We start from the raw sequence: 19464 nt of genomic DNA on the forward strand, positions 1-19464 counted from the left end.
CTCAGATAGCAGCCATGAGCCTCGTCAGGTGGTGAAAAGGTGGACCTTTGCTTTCTGCCTTTGCCTTGGACTGTGTCTGCTTCTGAGCAGTACCTGTTTGAAAATTCCCTTTCTTCTTCATTATCCCTCATTCCAACAGATGTCAGCAAAGGCGAATGCAAAGCACTTTCTCCGCACCATCAGGAACAACCTGTTTCAAGAGCGCTGCAGAAGAAAGGAGGCTCAGAGAAGGACAACTCTGGAATCAGTGGAGAAGAGGCACTTCCTTTCTCACAAAAAGACTTTGTGAGTTTCAGTTTCAGATGAATTTATAATCTCTGAATGTCGGGCTGTGGAATATTGCTTGTTTATGCCCTTTGAGTAAGGGGTTTTGTTATGACAGATACCACTGGTTTTTCATGATTTTTCCCCTATTAAAAGGGGAAAAAATAACTGAGAAGTTGCTGCACATTGTTCTGTAGCTTAACCATGCTGACAACCTAATGATCAGTTGTCTTATAAAATACAACCTGCTTGTGTCTTACTTCCCTACTTCCTTATGTTGTCTCTTTCACTCCATTCCATTTCTTATACTCAGTCTAGGGTCAAGCATTGCAAGTATTTACTACCTTTCACAACTGCATGGGCTTTTAAGCACCTCCTCTGTGACAAATCCATTGGAAATTAACTGTGAATACTTTCCACATGTGACCCACAGTGCATTCACTGACAGGCATTCTACTCAAGTCCCACTAAATTGCAGGCCTCTGGAACTACTCACAATAGCAAGCAACTGATCTCACCATTCCTCTTCTTTCAGACCAGTTGTTTCATGTCCTTTGGTTAATATTTAAAGTTATTACTGTATTTCTACTGATCACAGTGTTTAATAATGAGCGTTGGAGGTTATGTTGAGATTTTTCCCAATAGTTTCTCCCTCTTTGCTATGAGATTTTGGTTGATACTTAGGTGTAGAAACTGAAGGGAATGATTGTAGGAGATTAGCACCACAAACATACAAAGGGTGAGATTCCTTCCTAGTTGTATAAAGATCTAGCAAATGTCTTGCATCTGACACATGTTCTCCAAATGAGGCTTCAGTGAGACTGAAATAGGGAAAAAATGGTCAGTCCTCTCTAAAATAATTAATTTCATCTTTATGTGAAGGAGGAGAAAAATCTGTTTATAAAACTGGATTCTGCTACTCTGGTAGGTTTGCAGTTAGAAAACAATTTTTTGTATACTATGAGACCAATGGATGATAGTTACAGTGATCCTCATGGAGAATATTATTTCAGTGTTTGTTTTTTAGAATGTGGTGAAATGCAAAACATCTTTCATTGCTAATATTTCCTCTCTTGTATTCAGCAACAAAACAATATTTAATAATTTTGAATGTAATTCAAACTTTCTGGAAGAAATCAAGATTTCTCTTTAATTCTGTGGGGGTTTGCTTATCTACTTTTTGGGTAGGAATGAGACAAAGAAGAATTTGAGGTTGCTGTTACAGGTGTCACTGTGGGGCTGATAAATATCTAGGCTTTTCCTAGCATAGAACAGACTAAACAGCAGCATACTTTGCTATTTTTTGTAGTTGAATTTCCTAATATATTTAACTTCTGGCTATAGGAAGCAAAAAAAAGAAGCAGCAAATTGCAGAGACTAAATGGGTGGAAAGAAGAACCTGAGATTCTGTTGGGGGAGTGGAATTTGTTTTCAGGAATTTAATTCTTTCAACCAAAATATGCCAGCAGGCATAGGTAAACTTTACGTCTTGCTTAGTCAATAGCACATCTGTCTGTCTACTTACACTGCATTAGCTTTATTTGGCTCTTCCTGGATAGCAAAACCATGTGAGTCCTGATCCTTTCCCTACTCATTATTTCTCTGTTGGTATACAGTCCTCCTGTGGAATTCAGTGCTTCATCACTACCTGGTCCTGAAAATGTGTCTTTCCCAATGGACAGTTCTGTCCCAGAGTCACCCAGGTTCACACCTGAAAACAGGACTGTAATGCAGAGGAGTGACAATAACAACAAGACACCAGAGCAAGGCAAGACAATAGCACAGGTGAGCAAAACACGAAGTAGTAATAGTGCTAAAGCTGTGAAGAAGACCTAGCAAGTTAATTATCTAATTGCCTTCTAATTCCAATGAAAATGTAATGGGCAGCTTCACCTTTCTGTTAATTCCTCACTTTTGGAAAAAAATGTGGAATCTGAACACTTAATGAAGTTTGAACTTGGTATCTTCCCAAGATTAATGACTAACTCCTTGACTTCCATGACCTTCAGAAGCACCTGTAAGAATATTTGCTTTGGGGGTTTTTGAGTTGTTGTAGAGTAGCATGTTAAAGTCTAGATGAGTCTGGAGTCCTCTTGCTATCCTGACAGTAAAAAAGGCCATCATGTCTTCCTACTGCAAGCAAATGTCAAAGAAGAATGCCTGAATTCTTATTAGGCTCAGGCCATTTTTGTTACCATGGAAATAGCAAGAGGACAGAATGGGTGCTCTTAGGATAAACCCAGAGCAGTGTCCACTCCAGCTAAAATAGCTAATGCACAAAAGGTCTCCATTAATCCATTCCCAGGTTCCCTCCATAGAAACAATGCTAAAAGAGTGGGTAGGACAGTGTAGCTAAGAATAAGTACATAGCAATTTTTTGTTTCTATATTTTTTGAGATTGGTAGCTCTGCATTTATTCAGAATGTAGGGAACACTGGTTGTGTTCAAACCAGTTTGTGTCATCCACTCATCTTGTTCTTCCCAGGAGCCAAGGGGTGCAGTAACAGAGAGCTGGCCCCTGCGTGTCAGGTCACTCCTTTGGCTGCTAATCCTGTGCTGGCCTTTGGAAGACCTGTCTTTTAGAACTCTGTTGCCCAGCTCAAGGTATAGTGCCAGCCAGCAGATATCTGCAGAAGAAGTTGTGGGCAGACATTGCTTAAACATAGAATTTTGACTGTTGGCATTTGTCATTTTAGAAAACAGCAGGATGGGACTTGCATCCCCATGCTGGGATTCTTTCAGGTGCATTGTTCTCTTGTTTGTTTTCTCTCTGGGCTGAGAATTCCTTTTGAGCAGTTTTATACTGATTTCCAAGATCTTAGTGCAGATTATTTCCACTTTGATTCAAAAGATGTGGACAGTAAGTCTAATGCTTGCTTTTAATAGAATCCATGAACATGGAGGTCCTGGATGATCCAGCTCTTAGTCTCATGATTTCCTGGCGGCCCTTGTTCCTGCCCAATTTATATCATGTCTCAAAAGTAGCTTAGCTGGAAAGTGTTTGTCTCCCTGACTTCTGGCTCCTGTTCCCTGCATGGTCTAGAGAATGCTACTTCCATCTAAGTCCAGGAGTTTCTCTTCTCTCTTCTACATACAGTCTCTCTCTCCATCTCCTTGTCTCAAAGCAGTTGTGGGACTTGTGAGAGATTATTTCCAAATCAGAATATTCCATTTTTTAGAAATTTTTAAGGGTATGGATTTGTTCTAATTTCAAACAAATTCTCATACACTTAAATTTGTCATAGAGCAAAGAATTTTTTCTATAGAATAAGTTTTCCAGCCATTAGAAATACTTTAATGCATCTGTTGATTGTAATACGTTAAATTTAAAAAGCTAACTAGTAAATCTGTAAAACACACAAAATCCAAAATTTGCCATGCGCTCTTATAGTAAAAGTTGCATATAAAAATGCTATTGCTGATAAAGTTATGAACAGATACTTCTTTTTGTTTTAGGCAATAGCCTCTTTTGAAGCAGATGTGTTAAAAATGCACGAATCCATTAAAAGCATTCAGAGTGACAGCAGGTAGGTAAATGTAGTAGTACACTGACCAAAGACTGGTGGGCTGTGCCGGCTGGAGGGCTAGAAGACAGATGATTTTTCCATACTTTGGAGATTTTGAGATTTAAAAAAAATCCTATCAAATGAGGATGAATAGTGAAAATTCATCAACAAGAATTTTTTGATGGAGATCACTGAAAAAACAGTGGCAAAGCAAAACATTTTGGTTTGCATTCATCAGCATTTCTGCAACTGCTAGTATATATTTCTAAAAGTAATTTTTAGGCAAAAAGATGTTCATCCACATAAAAATGTCAGAATAGCATACTTTTTCAAATTTTTCTCTGAATAAGGCTTAATGAAAAAAAATTTCATAATTTGCATGAAGCTTTTAAATCAAAGTAGGATTTCTTCCTAAAAAATATGCTGTACATCGAATAGAAATTAATAGGCTGAATACAGTAACTATTGCTATAAAATCCGTAAGAGTTTATCACAGAAGTTCCTTCTGATATTCAAACCTTCGACACTGTAAAATGTTAATTCCTAAATTAAAAATTTCTTGGGAGCCTTGTTTGCTTGGGTGGCATGACGGGGAGAAAGTTGGTGTATGAGCAATGATGCTTACCTCTTACTTGCATTTTTGCCTTCCACTCCTTCATTTTTGTAGTTGTATATAAATGTGCTCTCTAGATAACCATGCCTATGACCACTGAAACAGATGGAATTACAGCAAAGTGTAGAATTCGATCCTGAATCTACTCTCTTTATTTCCTTCAGTATGTTTAGTTCCCTCTGTTCCTGTTCTGTTTCATTCTAAGTACAATTGCTGCTCCAAATTCACACAAGGGCACTCCAAGATTAGAGCTAAACAACTGCAGTTTCATTTTAAGTCTGTTTTCACTTGGGAAAACAGAGAGATATGGCAAAGATCTTCAGTTTTCATTTAGATAGCAATCCTTGAGAGGATATTTGGGATGCCTGCTCCTATAATGCTGCATCACCCTCTGACCCAGAGCTTATCATAGTACTGGGTGAATGAATGACATTACTCATGGGAAGCTCTTTATTCTTGTTTGTGGACCAACTTCCAGCATTCACATGTCTGTTCACAGAACTGGGCTCTTGAGTTGAAGGAAGACAGCATTTTACAGTGAAGAGCCCTTAAATGTTGTTATAATGGACCACTGTAGTATTAATTTTAATTTTAAATGGTCTGACTTGCTGTCCCATTCAGACAAATCTTGCATAATTCAAGTGAAATTGATGGGGCTCTTGTCTCTAAGCCAAAGCATAACCAAAAGAAAGTGAATCAGATGAACTTCTGAATGTAACTAAGCAAGGCAGATAACTATTTCACATCTGTGATATGAAGCAGATGGGTTTATTATTGTAGTGTTAACAAACTTTACTGTCTCCACCTCAGCCATGAGGAAAGCAAAACTATTTTTACCCTGACTTCTTAGAGAAATCACAACTAGAACAGAATTATGGGTGGTATTTTTGTTATGCTGTGCTCTGAGTGGGTAATTTCTAAATCTCTGTGTGCATGGGAGGGTGGTACTTCTTATTGCAAAAATCAGTGTTTTTTCAAGGACAAGTGGCCTGTGCAGAAGCGATTGATATAATCAAAGACACTGCAGACAATACCATGAGCAAGAAAAAACTCTGTCAAAGGGGTAGAAGCTACTTTTACTTCATTGTTGCCCAGGCATGTAATGGGAATCTTTTGCGGGTCAGGGATTCGCTGTAAGTAGTTTGCTTCTATACAGAGGGACTGCTATTGTCTCTCCTGTTGCAGCCACCTTTGTGGGAAAGGTAAAACCCCAGGATGCAAGGTTCAGTCCTGGCCATAGTTCCACTCAGCTCTCATTTTTCCTCATCTAGAACACTCATATTCTTGCTAACTCCATGGATACAGTCCAGCTCCTGAAATATTGGCCTCTAATCCCAAAGCTGACAGAAACTTCCTGAACTAGTAAAGGGATAAAGTTTGTGCTAAAGTGTTTGCTTGTTTCTGTGACTGCATATATTTGTGTATGTGTGGTCAAGCAAAAATCCCACCCTCCTGTATCTCTGGTAGGTACATGAAGAAGCAGTTCAAAAAATGGAAGGACAAAATGCAATTTCTTCATAACTGCCAGGAAGAAAAAAGCTGCAAAATAGAGGCAAAACTCCAAAGACTGAGAGTAAGCCATGAAAACCTGCAAATGATGCTGCAGCACATGAAGGAAGAAGTAAAGGTATAGTGATAAGTATATCAAGAATCATCACAGCTACGAGCCATTATTGAATACTAACAACTGCTTTTCCTGCAGAACAGCACTCTTAATACTATTTCATGCACCTTTCACTGTATTTGCAGTCATCTTAGGCTCTTCTCTTCAGAGAAAGCATATAAGGTCTTTGCAGTAGGGATTTTCTTGCCATTCTATGTGTATCTGGCATTAGCAGAGATAGCCATGTTAGGATGTTTAAATAGTGAAAATAATGAATATTCCAATAAGAGTGAGAAAATGGTGTCCAGCAGAAGTGTTAGATACTTCATTGCTGTCTGTTCTTCAGAGAAGAGTCAAAGTGCTGGCATTGAATAAATAAAATGTCATTTCTAATTGCTGTCTTTTACTGGGATGTAATACAGACATCTTATAGAAAATATTTTGTCTCTTTTCAATTGTAGTGATTCTTATCATTACAATTATTTCTGAGATTCTTGAAAGGCCCTTATTTCACAGAAAATGCATACATATTTTCCCCCTGCAGCATTTTTGTAGCACTTTCTGCAATGCTGTTTTAGTACTACTGGCTAACTGAAATATCAGTTATTTTCACAATGTATTTTCTGTGTTTTGTCTATTGTAGACAGTGTTGCAGTCATCAGAGAATCCTTTTGCACCGTGTCATAATACAATGCCAAGAAATCCACATGTTCTGCTGGAAAGGAGAATGCAGGGTGAATTAAATCCTGCCCAAATAAGAACTACTTCCAGAACACGTGCAGAATGGAATTCTTTGAATCCCCCAAACCCTGTAAATAGAATGCAGCTTTTACAGGCACCTGAGGTTTCCACAGTTGGCTTTATGTTCTCAGATGCCCCACTGGAGTCAGTGTCCCTGAGGAGTGACAAACACTTTATGGGACAGCAAAAAAAAGCAAAAGAGAAACAAACACATCTGCCTAAAGTGACAGAAGACTCTCTCAGTGGAATGAGGAATACAGTTCTTATTCCCACTGCAATGCAGATACTACCTGATGAGAAGGAAGTCAGAGAGGAAGTGGAACTGCTAATGATAAAACTGAAGGATACGTTGTCTCTCCAAACCCAACCAGGTATAAGTTCTCCAGTCATCTTGACACCATCTTCTTACCTTCATCCAGTTTACTCCATAATATTGTTCATAATCATGCACCCTCAGAGAAACTCAGAATCTTGCTTTAGCCTTTGTAGTATTATTCTATATGGTAAGGTAGAGCATATTCCAGATATAGCCCCTAATGCTGGACTGATTTGGAACTGGATGAGTCAAAGCTCCTAAGAGGAAATCAGTCTTGGCAGTCAAATAAGGAGTGAACTTGAACTGGTGAGGGCACAGAAGGTCTTTGCTCTTGCCACTTCTGTGACACTGTAACTATAATCCTAGGAGACTTCCAGCAGTACAAAATCCCTCTGTAATCAATGGTCTTACACAGCAGAGCTTCGTTCAACACTCAGGATACCTCACTTTTGATAATGAGGATGTAATAAGGAATATGACAGAAAAAGCTGATGTTTCTACAGAGTTATCTTAGAGATTTAGAAAGAGTTTTCTTGTGCTCTGGAAGCATCCAAAAGCTTGGAAAGACTTAAAATCTGTTCTACTTTTCAGCCCAACAAACTGCTTTGCACCAGGAGTTCTTCTCTACAGCTGAGCATGTTTGCAGGTCCTTTTCTGACCTCATCAACCAAGTAATTTCACCAGCTTGTAAATGACAGAAACTACCATTCACCTTACAACTTCACTGAACTACTTAAGGTAATTGATGGCATGTCTCTTAAAAGAGACTCTTTAAACTGTCTCGGATGTTGCCTTGTAATAACACGGCATGACAGATTTCTGCATTTACTGACTTCACCAGGAGCATTTTGGAGAGCTATGTTCCTTTTCTGTTGCTGGTTTCCAGCTCCTGTGCTGTGGATTCCTCAGCAGTGCAAACAATTGCTCATTTCTCTCTCTTTAGCTGTTGATATGCCATGGTCGAGTTACTTCTTTGGAATGGTGTATTTCTTGTTGATGCCAGCAACAAGGAAAACTTTTTTCCCTGTAATGTACAGAAGGATTTTAAAGATCTGAGGAATGGAAATTATTCAGTACCACTTCAGAGAGAAAAAAAATATAGAGTCAGTTACTTACTATCACTGTTTTGCAGGAGGTGCATAAAAATAGTAAATAAGTATATTCGTATATGCTCAAAACCAGTTATGGTTCAAGAAAATTTGCATACTTTTAAGGATGTTAGTTATGTCACAGAAACTATACCAGCTTTCCAAGAAAGAAAATACTCCTAGTATTTTTACAGAATTTTTTCTGTGATTACAAAGAAAATAAATTTAACTCGGGTGAAAATAAAATATTTTTGGAAGCTCTAGGAGCAAAGTTAGGTAAATTATATATTCTGAAGCTTTTTTTCATATATAATCAAGCAGTGTTTAGGATGATGTGATTGAAAAGGCTAGTGAAAAGCATAGGGCTTAAGAAAAACTGCTCAGCAGAACTCCACATAGATTTTCCACATGGATTTTCCTTCTGTTGTATTTTTCAGGAGTTATAATCATCAAGATAAAGGGACTGCCTGACTCATTAAAGAGGCTAGAAATCTTGTTTTCTGTTGGTAGCACCACAGCCATCTTCTTGAAAGACCTTACACTGTGGCAGTGAGATTAATGAACATTCCTGGTTCTTTCTGCTAGTTTTGGTCAAAGGAGGCCTGAATTACACTTACTGCAAACACACAAGAATTTACAGCAAGAAGTAATGGTATGCTACTGGAAGCTAACAAGTGGTTTGTCTCTAGCAAAGGAACTGTAAAGAGGGTGAAAATTAAAGAAAAGAAACTTATTGAGGGAGGAGATCATTGGAAAGTGGGTATACCCATATAATAACATAAATAAATATACTGTGAGATAGAAGCTTAGTAGCTTTTGCAATATGCCAGTGCCAAGAGACACACACGACAATCCAAGAAACTTAACTGTTGATTATGGGAAGATACCTGTCAGCTTCTGATGAGGATTTAAATCTCCTAGTGCCTGCATCTGAATTAAACTTGGTTGGAAACAGTAGCAACTGACAACTGCTGGTTTGGTCTGAAGCAAGTTGAACAGACCTGGAGTACAAACTCTTACAAATAGATATTCCTGAACTACCATGAACTCTTCTTTCATGGCAGCATGTAAAGACTCAAAGAAGTGTTTTCCATGCTAAGCAGTTGTTTAGCTCCCAGATGCCTGTAAGATGAAAGGGACAAAATCACAAGGTCTTTATTTTGTTGTTACTCAGTTCAGCTGACAGTGAAGGAACTTCAGTCAGACATGTTCATCCCATCCTTCTTCTGACATGCTCTGACTGAGAAACAGTAAGCCAGGAATAGTATCTGCAAAAACAGTCCTAGCTCACTCAAAGATCTGCCATGAAGTTTATAAGAAAGAGTGGTAGGATGCAATATCCTGTCTTTAAACACAGTGACATTTTTAAATGTTCCTGTATAGCAGATCTACTTTAATCTCCTACTCAGAGCCCTTGTTGTTTTGTTGTTTTTTTTTAATATAGCCATTCTTTCATCACTTCACTCTGTCACTTGCAGGGTTACATGCAGTTATTTGCATCCCCTTTTTTATTTCAGCACAGTTAATAACACAGATTGTCTCTTTACATCAGCAATTTCCAAGTGTTCTCCATAGTGTGATCTATCCTAGAGTTTCATCTGCTTTGTCAGTCTTGCCTCCACATCCTTTCCTGCCCATTGCCTCAAAAGCTGAATTTTGCTACAGCCTATTAATTAAGAAGCTTAGTGAAGCAGAGAAGTATTGGAAATTCGTTTAAGCTAAATATCATATTGGCCCATAGTGGTATTTCTGTCTGAAGGGAGGAAGAAAGCTGACATGAGCCATTTCCTAAGGGATCCTGTTGTTGCAGGTGGGACTTATCTAAAGTGGAAGCACTAACATCTGCCCAAAGGGCCCTGTGGAAAAGCATCTAAGTTAAACAGGACCTGTTCAGAGAATGTCTGGTTTGACAATTGCTAGAGCTTGGGAGCCTATGGGAACAGGTAACACCTGCTTTACTCCAGTACCAATCCTCCTGGGCTGAGGCAGCCAGCCCTTAACACTCTTTGATAGGTGCTGGTCTTGGTAGCTGTAGGGACTGTGAGTGAAGACTCGCTCTTATATGGATACAAAGTTGCAAAATGGGGCTTTCAGATGTATTAATATAATGAAAGTAATTATTAACATAGGTACAGGAGTGAGCAGATCTGTTGTAACAATGCTCTTGCTGCCCTCCCACGTGGTAGCAAAGCACTCTCATAGGCTGTGGCTGCAATTGGGGGTCTGTTGCTGAGTATACTGAACTGTGTGTTCCTGTGTTTATCCTGCTTTAGTGTTCTCTCCTCTCTTGAACATTTAAATGGCGTGTTGCATGCTTAACTTGAAGCACAAATTCAGTGCTACTGAAGCTGTTAGCCCTCTTACAGTTTTTTGTTTGCTTCCTTTAAGTCTGGATTTCCCCCAGTGGGACTGCGTTTGAGCCTTATTTTGTTCAGGCCACTAACCATTTCAAGATTTCTTTACACATTTTGTTACTTGAACCTATTTCTGCAAGCTGATGAACAATCAGGAAACCAGTTTTTCTGTGGGTATTTTCAAAAAAGAAAAAAAAAACCAAACCACCAAGTATTGCTACATGCTCAAGGAAAGAAACTTCGAATGAACAGTTAAGTGTAATTGCCCTGGAAAGATGAAATTTGTAGTTACATGCAGCCAGTCTGGCAATGGAAATAATTTACATCATAAAAGCATCAAATGTTACCTGCCATAAATTATTTTGCATTAGTTTAATGTCCAATTGCCTATTAGGGTTATCAATAAGAGTCAGAAGAAACTGATTTTTCTACAAAGAACTTGTAAACGGAAAAAGAAGCAAATGCAAATTATATATGAGAATTCTTGTGATTAAACATTTTAAGTATGAAAGCAGAGGAGTTGGTAAAATCTGTTAACCCTTTTACTGGAAAACTGAAAACATTTTTGGAAGGTATTTTTCATGTAGAAATATGTACTATTTTTCTTTAGTGGGATGATGTCTTTGAGCAGGGGCTGCTTTGTACAAGTGTACAGCTATGCATACAATCAAACATCACCATCTTGACTCTAATCCTGTCTTGGAACCAGTGGAGGTTTTTTGACAACTTCCTTCTCTGCTTGTCTGTGTTTTATTGAAGGATCAGTTATTTCCTGTTTCAGCACCCAAAAGACAATAGTTTGAACAGATCACATGTATTACAGAAGCCTGATATACATACAGATTAAAGTAGGCAACTGCTTGTGAATCATGCAGTTTAGTACGGAGGCTAAATTCACAGGTAATTAAGAAAACCCGTAAGTCCAAGTTAATCAGAGATGTAGTGCTCGAAGTTAGAGGCCTTCTTCCACCATGTAAATTGACATCAATGGGGATTAAAATGCAAAAAATAAAGAGAAGTAGTTAAAAATTATCTACAAATCAAAATCTTAGACTAAATGTGTAATTTCCTCTTTTTTCCTAGCTCTCCAATGATTCTTCCAAGTAATATAGATCTACTCTTGTGTATGTGGATACTTATTAAATCTTCAAATGAGTCTTTCTTCTTCAGAACTGGTGACCTCTGAATATGAGAAAATGTCCCTGAAAAGTGACATAAAAATGCATATAAGTAAATAATTTCCAAACAGCAAAGAGCAGCTGAATACTCAGTTTCCCACATCCATGTTTCCTCTGCCTTTAGCTGCTGCTGGTCCTCATTTTATCAGCATTACCCCCAAGCCTCTTGCTCTGGTGATAGCCATATCCCTCCATTTGCAAGTTGCCTTTCAGTGTCAAGTCACTTTGATCTTTTCCCTCAGTATGGACCTTTTCCTTTAATCTATCTATAAAACTCTTCTACTTGTAATTAGCAGAATCAAAGTGTTTAAGACTACTAGGAATCCTACTGACTGGCCTGTTATCAACCTCTCTGCACAGTGGGTGAGATCTCTCACACTGTCTAGTAGAACATTTGCTATTTCCTTGAGGAACTATGGGGCGTTTTCTTTGCAGTGATCTCTAAAACGCAGCAGATTGTTTTTCTTTCTTTTAGACATATTTGTCTTCTGAAAAAGTAACTGGTTAGCACAATATTTGCTTATTTACCAGACCTCAAATGTACAATAGCTTTACCCCACTACCCTCCCTAGCACCCTGCAGAGTTGGAGCAGCAAGTTATATCAATCTTGGGCCAGGTGCAAGGGCTGGCCTGAGCCTCATCACCTGCACCTGTGAGGGAGGTGTGCACAGCTGAGGCCACTGAGTGCTAAGGGGCCGGGGCACTGCCGGGTGAGGAGAAGAGAGGCAGAGGCTTTGTAGTTTTCAGATGTTTCTAGAGAGGATATGCTATGTGGCTTCTTGAGGAGGATCTTCTTATATAGCTGCTCTTCAGGAAGATTGCTGTGAGTACAAAAGCTATGTTTTCCTTGTGGTTCTGAAATCTTATTTTAATTAAGAGTTGTTGTAACTATAATGTAACTTCAGTGTTGTAATGGACTCGAAATGCATTTATGAAACCTGCTTTTTCATAGTGTTTGGATTTTGTTAGCCAAAAGGGGTGAATTACTAAAGATAGCTTGGCTAGGTAACTGAAAAACTCTCCCTACTTGTCTCAACTTAAAGCTGATTAACGCTTCTCTGCAAAATATCTAGGGAAGCTGAAATGCTGCTGGGTTCAGTAGGATTTTAGGTGGATTGAGACAGTTTGTCAGGTTACTCATATTCAACTGTTCTGATTTTGTAGTCTTTTTTACGGCTTGTGTAGAGTTTAAGAGTGTCCTCAAACTGTGAGTACAGTCAAAAGCCTGGAGGGATTAGACTGGTCCAGAAAATAGTGTTTGAATCTGTAAGTCTGGAACTGGGCTACTTCTCCCACTTCTCGGTGCACACTTGAAGAGAATTGTTTCCCAGGAAGACCAAGTATGGGTAACTGTGGAAGTGCTTCTAAAATGTGCCAAAGTAGTTTTGTTTGGTACTATTGAAAAGTGCTTACCAAGGGCTTTGCTAGGTTTTTTTGCTTGGAGGACTTTTTTTTTTTTTTTCCTTGGAAAAAAGAGTTCCTGATACTCAATCTTCACAAGTAGGATTTATCCATTAGTTCTGAAATGTAATGCTAATAATAACACCTTAACATCAGTATTTCTGTGCCAAGTTCAGACTTCTGTCTTGCTTTTCCAATTCAGTGATATGTTTAAGAAACTACAAAGAATATAGGTTACAGGTTGCTCCTCATTCCTGATTTATGATCCTGTTTGTAATTAAAAAAAACCCAAAACAAACCCCAAATATATGGAAATTTTAACTATTTAAGAGGAATAAGATGAAAAACTTTGGTATGAAGCAATAAAGTTATCAGCTGTTGCAAAAGTAACAGTATAAAGCAAAAAAAAAAGTTTCATTTTTGGATTTCTAGTATAAGCCTACTGAAAGGTATTTATACCTGCCCATGTAGGTGTGAAGTACACAAGATAATTTAAGTGCTGATAGTGCTGCTCATGGGGCTGAGAAAACAGGCTTGTACCTCTCTTTATGCATATGTGGTAATTCTGTTCCTCATCATTTGCTGTGCAATTTTGATCTGCATTTATTACCAATTGATCTTTACTTTCATTGATGAAATAAGGCAGTAGGATCACAGGTTACAAAGATTAAAACAGCTGGCTTTGTTAAGAAACTGTGAGACTTGGATGAGAAGTTAGCTCCTCCAAAAAAAAAATTAGGCTGTCACTGCTATAAGCTGTCTGCTACAGACTGATGTTAATCAGTCGTACAGAGAAATCAGATTAACTGATTACAATTCACAAAACAAAGAGGGTGTGAATACTTAGTAGTACTTAAAATCTCTTTGTATAAGAGTAAAGAAAAGTCAGAATTTATCATAAAACCCTTAATTTGATTCTCCAAAATACATCAGACTGTTACTCTTTAATCTTGACTGGAACAAAAGCTCTTTGTTTAGGAAAAATCACAGTGTGATATAGATATGTAGAGCCAGATGTAAACAAAAGGCTAAGTGGGAGTTTAGACAGTGATATTCAAAGCTGCAATCCTAAACAAAAATTAATCTGGTGCTTTAGCCTGGTGGGTTATCTCAGTTTTTGACTGCCTCGTGTGTCTAAAGCTGCATTCTGTTTGCACCCAAAAGTGCGTCAATCTGGTAAGGATTGAGCAACTTGTTGCCTTTGTGATGTCTAAGAGCACTTGGAAACCAGAAGTGGGTTCTGTGCTGCATGCCAACAGAGTAAAGATCCAGTCAGAGCTATGTGATAGCTCGGATTCTTTGCAGAGCAGGATAGGATCCAGTCGTTGCTTTTAAAATGCAGGTGGTGGTTGTTTGACTCATAGTTTAGAAACTGACCCTGTGTGGGGCGGGGGGGTTGAGTCTGAGGGGATTGATTCAAACTCAACTCCCATCACAATGCCCGGGATACTGCCTGTAGGTAACAGGGTAAGGACCTCTCAGTCCTTCCTATCCCAAATTCTAACTTTCAATACCCCAAAATTTTTTAGGTTTGTGGGCAAGACTGGAATTGTCCAGTGGTATATTGTCCCTGGGGTGCGAGAACCCTGAGTTCAAGTCCATTTTTTAGAGACGCTCTAGGGGATACTTGCTCAGAGAGGCTCTTCATTATTCCATGAAAATTCCCCCAAACATCATAATAACTTAAGACACTGCTCTAGGAGGTGGAGATAAGGGTCTCAATCCATTGAAGTGTAAAGGCAGTTCTGCCTTCTCAGCGTGGGCCCGACGCACTACGTTGTTGGTGATGGCAACAGCACTTCTACCTCTCCATCAAATTACAGCACCTACCCCTATCTGAAAGTAGATATTCTCCAGGCAAGAATACATCTGTTGGTAGCAGGATCAGAACTGAAGCCTTGGAAGGGACTGAGATTTAGGAAAAGCTATACTGTGTCTCCTTCCTGGGAATGAGGAGGGTAAGTGACAAGCATATGGAGAGGGGTCTGGTAGTTCTTCTCTGGGGCTGGGAACCTGGAGACTAGGAATTGCAGCATTTAGTGCCACAGGTGTTCTTCCTGGAGCTGTAGTCGTGTATGAAAGCCTGTATGCATCTGAGTCCTAGGTCTGTTTCCATTGTGTGTTGGGTAAAGTTACCGATGTGGAAATGGAAAATACTTAGTGGCTGACTGCTAGATGGCAAGTAGACATACCCTTACCCTTCTGCTGAAAGACTGCCACTCTCCCCCACAGCACCACTGCAATGCACTCCTCTCAGAATGGGGAGTTCAGAACTAGCCTGTTCATAGCACAACTGTGGTAAAAATGCTGCTGTGGAAGAATATATTGGTATATTCAGCACTGAGCTGCCTTCTTTGTTTGAATACTCCTGTATTACGCTTTCTGCTGCTTCTCCCACCCCATCAAACAGAAACTTAAAAGCTGTTGTTGGAGTTCAGGTTGTTTGGAGGTCAAAGTTTCCCTGAGATCACATTGAACATAAACATAGCTCTACACTTGACTGGGAGGAGTAGGGGGTTTTTGCACAGCACTGTCCTCTGTTTCTGTCCTATTACCACATAGCACAATAGGCCTCAATCTCTTTTCTTTCCCACTAGACTCTAATTATGGCCCATTAGACACATATTAAAAGAGTAGTGACCTTGGTTTCTCCCTGTGAACTGAGAATGTAGGGTAGCAATCTTCTGCTCAGCTTCTGCCAGCTGCCTTCTGCCTAGGCCATGGGTTCTGGAGAGCACACAGTCCACATAGATATCCCAGAAGAGCTGAGCCAGATCCCAGAACAAAGCCCCATGTTTCAAGTTCTCTGAGGATTTCAGAAAGATCATGAAGTCCCAAAAGCCACTGACAGAGTCAGAAATGCGAGGCTTCCTCATCTCTAGTAGAACAGCTGAGGAAGATTCCCAGCACTGGGGGTCTGCCCGCCCAAGAGCTAGTGGATCAATTTGACTATGGCAGAGGAAGGGTTTCACACAGAACACTGCCATGAGTAAGAGAGAGCAGGTGAGTCTCATGGTGCAGTGGATTCTTCCTCTGCTTCCAAGATCCATTGTGTCACTGAAATATAAGAAAACCAAGAGAAGCTGAAAAACATCTCACTCTTAGACCCAAGAATAAGCTCCTGGTACTTTACATGATATACATGGCACTCAGATATTGTTTCTCTGCTCCTTAAAGATTTGTGTATGCTTTTTGCATACATATAAATACTAGAGGAGTTGCAATGCTCTATGCAGCAGAAGCATGTGTAAAAATTGTTCATTCATCCTCAAATCTTATCTGGAAGTTCTTAATATCAAAAGCCTTTTGCCATTTTTGCTTTACAGATTCCTAATCTTTTTCAGTAAAAATCCATTCCTTTTTACATAATTTAAGCCTTTAGGCAGTCTTGCTTTTCTCAAAATTTTATGAGCCCTTTAAAATAGTCTTCAGAATCACAAGGATCAGTGGACAGCAGGTGGAAAACTTTTGTTGAAAATGTGTTTTAATGGTTCTAATTAATGGAGGTTGCAAATTCATACAGTGACCAGGATTGGTTTACGTGCTAAAATGCAGAACAGTTCTGAAAAGAGGGTTAGCAAAGCCATCACATAGCAGCTGTATTGTACAATATGTACACATGCATATAGAAACAGAACAGTTCAGGTTGCAAGGGACCTTTAAAGGTCTCTAGTGCAACCCTTCTGCCATTGGCAGGGACATCTTCAGCTACATCAGTTTGCCCAGAATCCTGTACAACCTGACCTTGACTGTTTTCAGGGATGGGGCATCTTCCACCTCTCTGAACAGCCTGATCCAGGGTCTCACGACCCTCATTGTAAAACTTTTTTTTTATATATATATCTAATCTAAATTGATCCTCCTTCAGTTTGAAACCATCACCCTTTGTCCTATTGCAACAGGCTCTACTAAAGATCCTGTCCCCATCTTTCCTATAGGTGCTCTTTAAGTACTGGAAGGCTGCAACAAAGGTCTCCCTGGAGCCTGCTCTTCTCCAGGCTGAACAGCCCCAACTTTCTCAGCTTTTCCTTACAGGAGAGCTACTTCATGCCTCTCATCATTTTTGTGGCCCTTCTCTGGACTTGCTCTAACAGGTCCATGTCTTTCCTGTGCTGAGATGTGTATGTAGATATAGATATATATATATAGTACCAGTGTGTATTGCAGATCACTAAGAATTGTCTGTTTGTTAAAACTGTGAAATTTGCTAAGTAGTATCTATAATTGATGGGTGGAAATTCTGAGAATGATAACCTTTTGTGGCCAGAAAGGGCCAGTTGTCTCCATCAGATTTCATTTCTAGTATGTACTACTCTGTTGTATTTTCAAAAATGCTTCTAGCATTTCTGATATTGTAACAAGTTTGGGGGGTGTTTTTAGTGTAGCTCATGGCACACAGAGAACTTTCTATTTGTGGAAATCAGCAACATCTGAGGTCAGCATTTAGGACAAAATTCTGTTTAATGTATGTGCTGATCTGCTGAGTATTCATGCTTGTACATTTTCAGTTTGATTGTTGGGGGTGGGGAAGCTACTTCTCTTAATGAGCTAGATAAGCAGCTGGCTTTTTGTGTAGAAAATCTCTTCCACGAATGATCCTGAAGAAGTGTTCCTTTGCTATGTGAAGGAAAATGCCAAAGGCAGGATATGGATGCACAGAGGGATTGTACATGAAAGGTAGCCCAGCCACAGCCTGTGTATGAGACTAGGGCAGAGTAGGCTGCTTTGTGGAACATATTTCATTGTAGAGCGAAAGGACTCTTCAGAGATTTTAGTCCTAGCAATGATATTCTTACTTAGCCCCTTGTCTGGCTACCTGGTTTGGTTCTGGGAGCATTTTTGAGGTATTCAGACTATTCAGAATTTGCTCCCCAACTGCTTAGAGTCCCTTTTTAATCCAAGTTGGAATCTTGTGAGAAGAGCTGGCTTGACAGCCCTGGACCTGAACATTGCATTTAAGGAATAAAAGAGGGCCAGCTTGCTCTTCCCACACTGCCCTGCCTAGTGGATGTCACTTATGACAGTGGTGGTAGTAATGGGGCTGTCCTCCTGCTGCTCCCAAGGTCCCCAAGAAACATCATTCTTCTGTACGCTAGTCCACAAGGCAGGTTTTGATTGCTTTCTCAGAAGCAAGCCAAAAACATCCTGTGAGTCATTACTTCAATCTTGTTTGTGCATCAGAGCCCTTGTGCTGGGCACAGACACCTATGTATGCCATGCAGTATGCACATACCTGTTTACTGAGACTTTTTCAAGGGGCATAATTAACTTTGTCAAGTTTCTGGTTTTCAAAGCAATTTAGCAATCTCAGATATGACCATGGTGGGTGGGGAGACAGACATGGGACAGTGGGGGGGGGGGGGGGGGGTGGGGAGCCCCAAAACAAAGGAATAATACTAAAACAGTCTAATAATACTAAATAATATTAAAATCCTTTAAATTATGGTTCTATGACTTTGACAGAGCCCATCTCATTTGTACAGGTTAACAACTTAACTGGTTGCTTTACATTTTCTGCTTCCCAGCACCTATTCTAAACTTTTTAAGTTACAAAACTAGCTAAGACGAGGGCTCTGGATTTGTCAAAACAAAGGGGACAGCCCTGGGCAGGGAGCTGGTAGGGCATTAATATGAGAATTGGTGCCCTTAAAAGTATGATGTGCATGGCATTTAGCAAAGGCCACTAGTCCTTATGGTCTGGTCAAACTCAGGACAGCATTGTGCTGTTAGTCTTCTACAAGGTTCAAGATTGTATTTTTTTGGATATTTGAGAGCTGGAGGGGATGCTCAGGAAACGCAGATTTCATTAATCTCTTACCTGTGTGTGTGGTGAATGCTTCCATGCAATTCCTTCCCTACACCCTCCAATCTTTAGATCTTTCTGTCCATAGATTGAAGTTTGTGTGTGTGTGAGTGCTATTTACACTTTCTGCTTCTGACTTTTCCCACCCTCCCCTTTATCCCTGCTTCTCCTTGCAGTTTAGTTTCCCGCTCCACTCCCCGTCATGGATAATGCCTTCCAATAATAATTAAAAAGTTAATCAGTTAACTTGTTATCATTTAACTTGGAGCTCTCACTTACGGATAGTCCCTCGGCGTGAGGCTGCCACGGCCGGTCCCGGGCCGGGTGCCCGCTCCGGTGCAGCATCCCGGTGCAGCATCCCGGGGCAGCCCCGCGCGGCTACCGAGGCTCCGGGCAGCGCCCGACTCCGCGCCGCTCCCGCTCCGCCCCGCCCCGCCCCGGCGCCGCCCGCAGCTCCCAGCGCTTACCTCGGCGCTCCGGCCAGGACTCTCCGAGCCCGCTGCCGCCGCCGCGCTCCTTAAGAAGCCGGAGCGGGCAGACCCGCTTAGTTTTTACGTCAGGGCTCGGGAGCAGCCCCCACCCCCTGGGCCCGGCCG

General features: G+C 40.2%; 2 protein-coding genes across 2 annotated transcripts in view; one reads left to right on the top strand and one right to left on the bottom strand.

Annotated features, from left to right (window-relative positions):
* Positions 1 to 19464, top strand: part of DYTN (dystrotelin) — a 46759-nt gene that overhangs the window by 10319 nt on the left and 16976 nt on the right. Inside the window, exons 9-14 of the mRNA XM_069022224.1 lie at positions 140 to 285; positions 1881 to 2049; positions 3721 to 3791; positions 5851 to 6010; positions 6630 to 7098; positions 7635 to 7781. Of these exons, the coding sequence (XP_068878325.1) occupies positions 140 to 285; positions 1881 to 2049; positions 3721 to 3791; positions 5851 to 6010; positions 6630 to 7098; positions 7635 to 7738 (1119 nt within the window). The 3' untranslated portion in view covers positions 7739 to 7781. The remainder of the gene's footprint in view (positions 1 to 139; positions 286 to 1880; positions 2050 to 3720; positions 3792 to 5850; positions 6011 to 6629; positions 7099 to 7634; positions 7782 to 19464) is intronic.
* FAM237A (family with sequence similarity 237 member A) lies at positions 10284 to 19217 on the bottom strand. Its single transcript, XM_069022225.1, has 3 exons — positions 19148 to 19217; positions 15707 to 16122; positions 10284 to 11687 (listed from the first exon to the last, which is right to left on the bottom strand). Exons 2-3 carry the CDS (start codon positions 16113 to 16115, stop codon positions 11539 to 11541), a joined length of 558 nt encoding a protein of 185 aa, XP_068878326.1. The 5' UTR covers positions 16116 to 16122; positions 19148 to 19217; the 3' UTR covers positions 10284 to 11538.

This window comes from Aphelocoma coerulescens, chromosome 7 (genome assembly GCF_041296385.1).
Source record: "Aphelocoma coerulescens isolate FSJ_1873_10779 chromosome 7, UR_Acoe_1.0, whole genome shotgun sequence".
Lineage (NCBI taxonomy): Eukaryota > Metazoa > Chordata > Aves > Passeriformes > Corvidae > Aphelocoma > Aphelocoma coerulescens.

Bases quoted from the DNA above. Each gene is read 5' to 3' on its own strand.
- FAM237A (XM_069022225.1), bottom strand. From the start codon at position 16,115: ATGGATCTTGGAAGCAGAGGAAGAATCCACTGCACCATGAGACTCACC. The intron at 11,688-15,706 runs GTCACTACTCTT...GTCACTTTTCAG, and splicing joins GTTCACAGGGAGAAACCAAG to GGACATTTTCTCATATTCAG.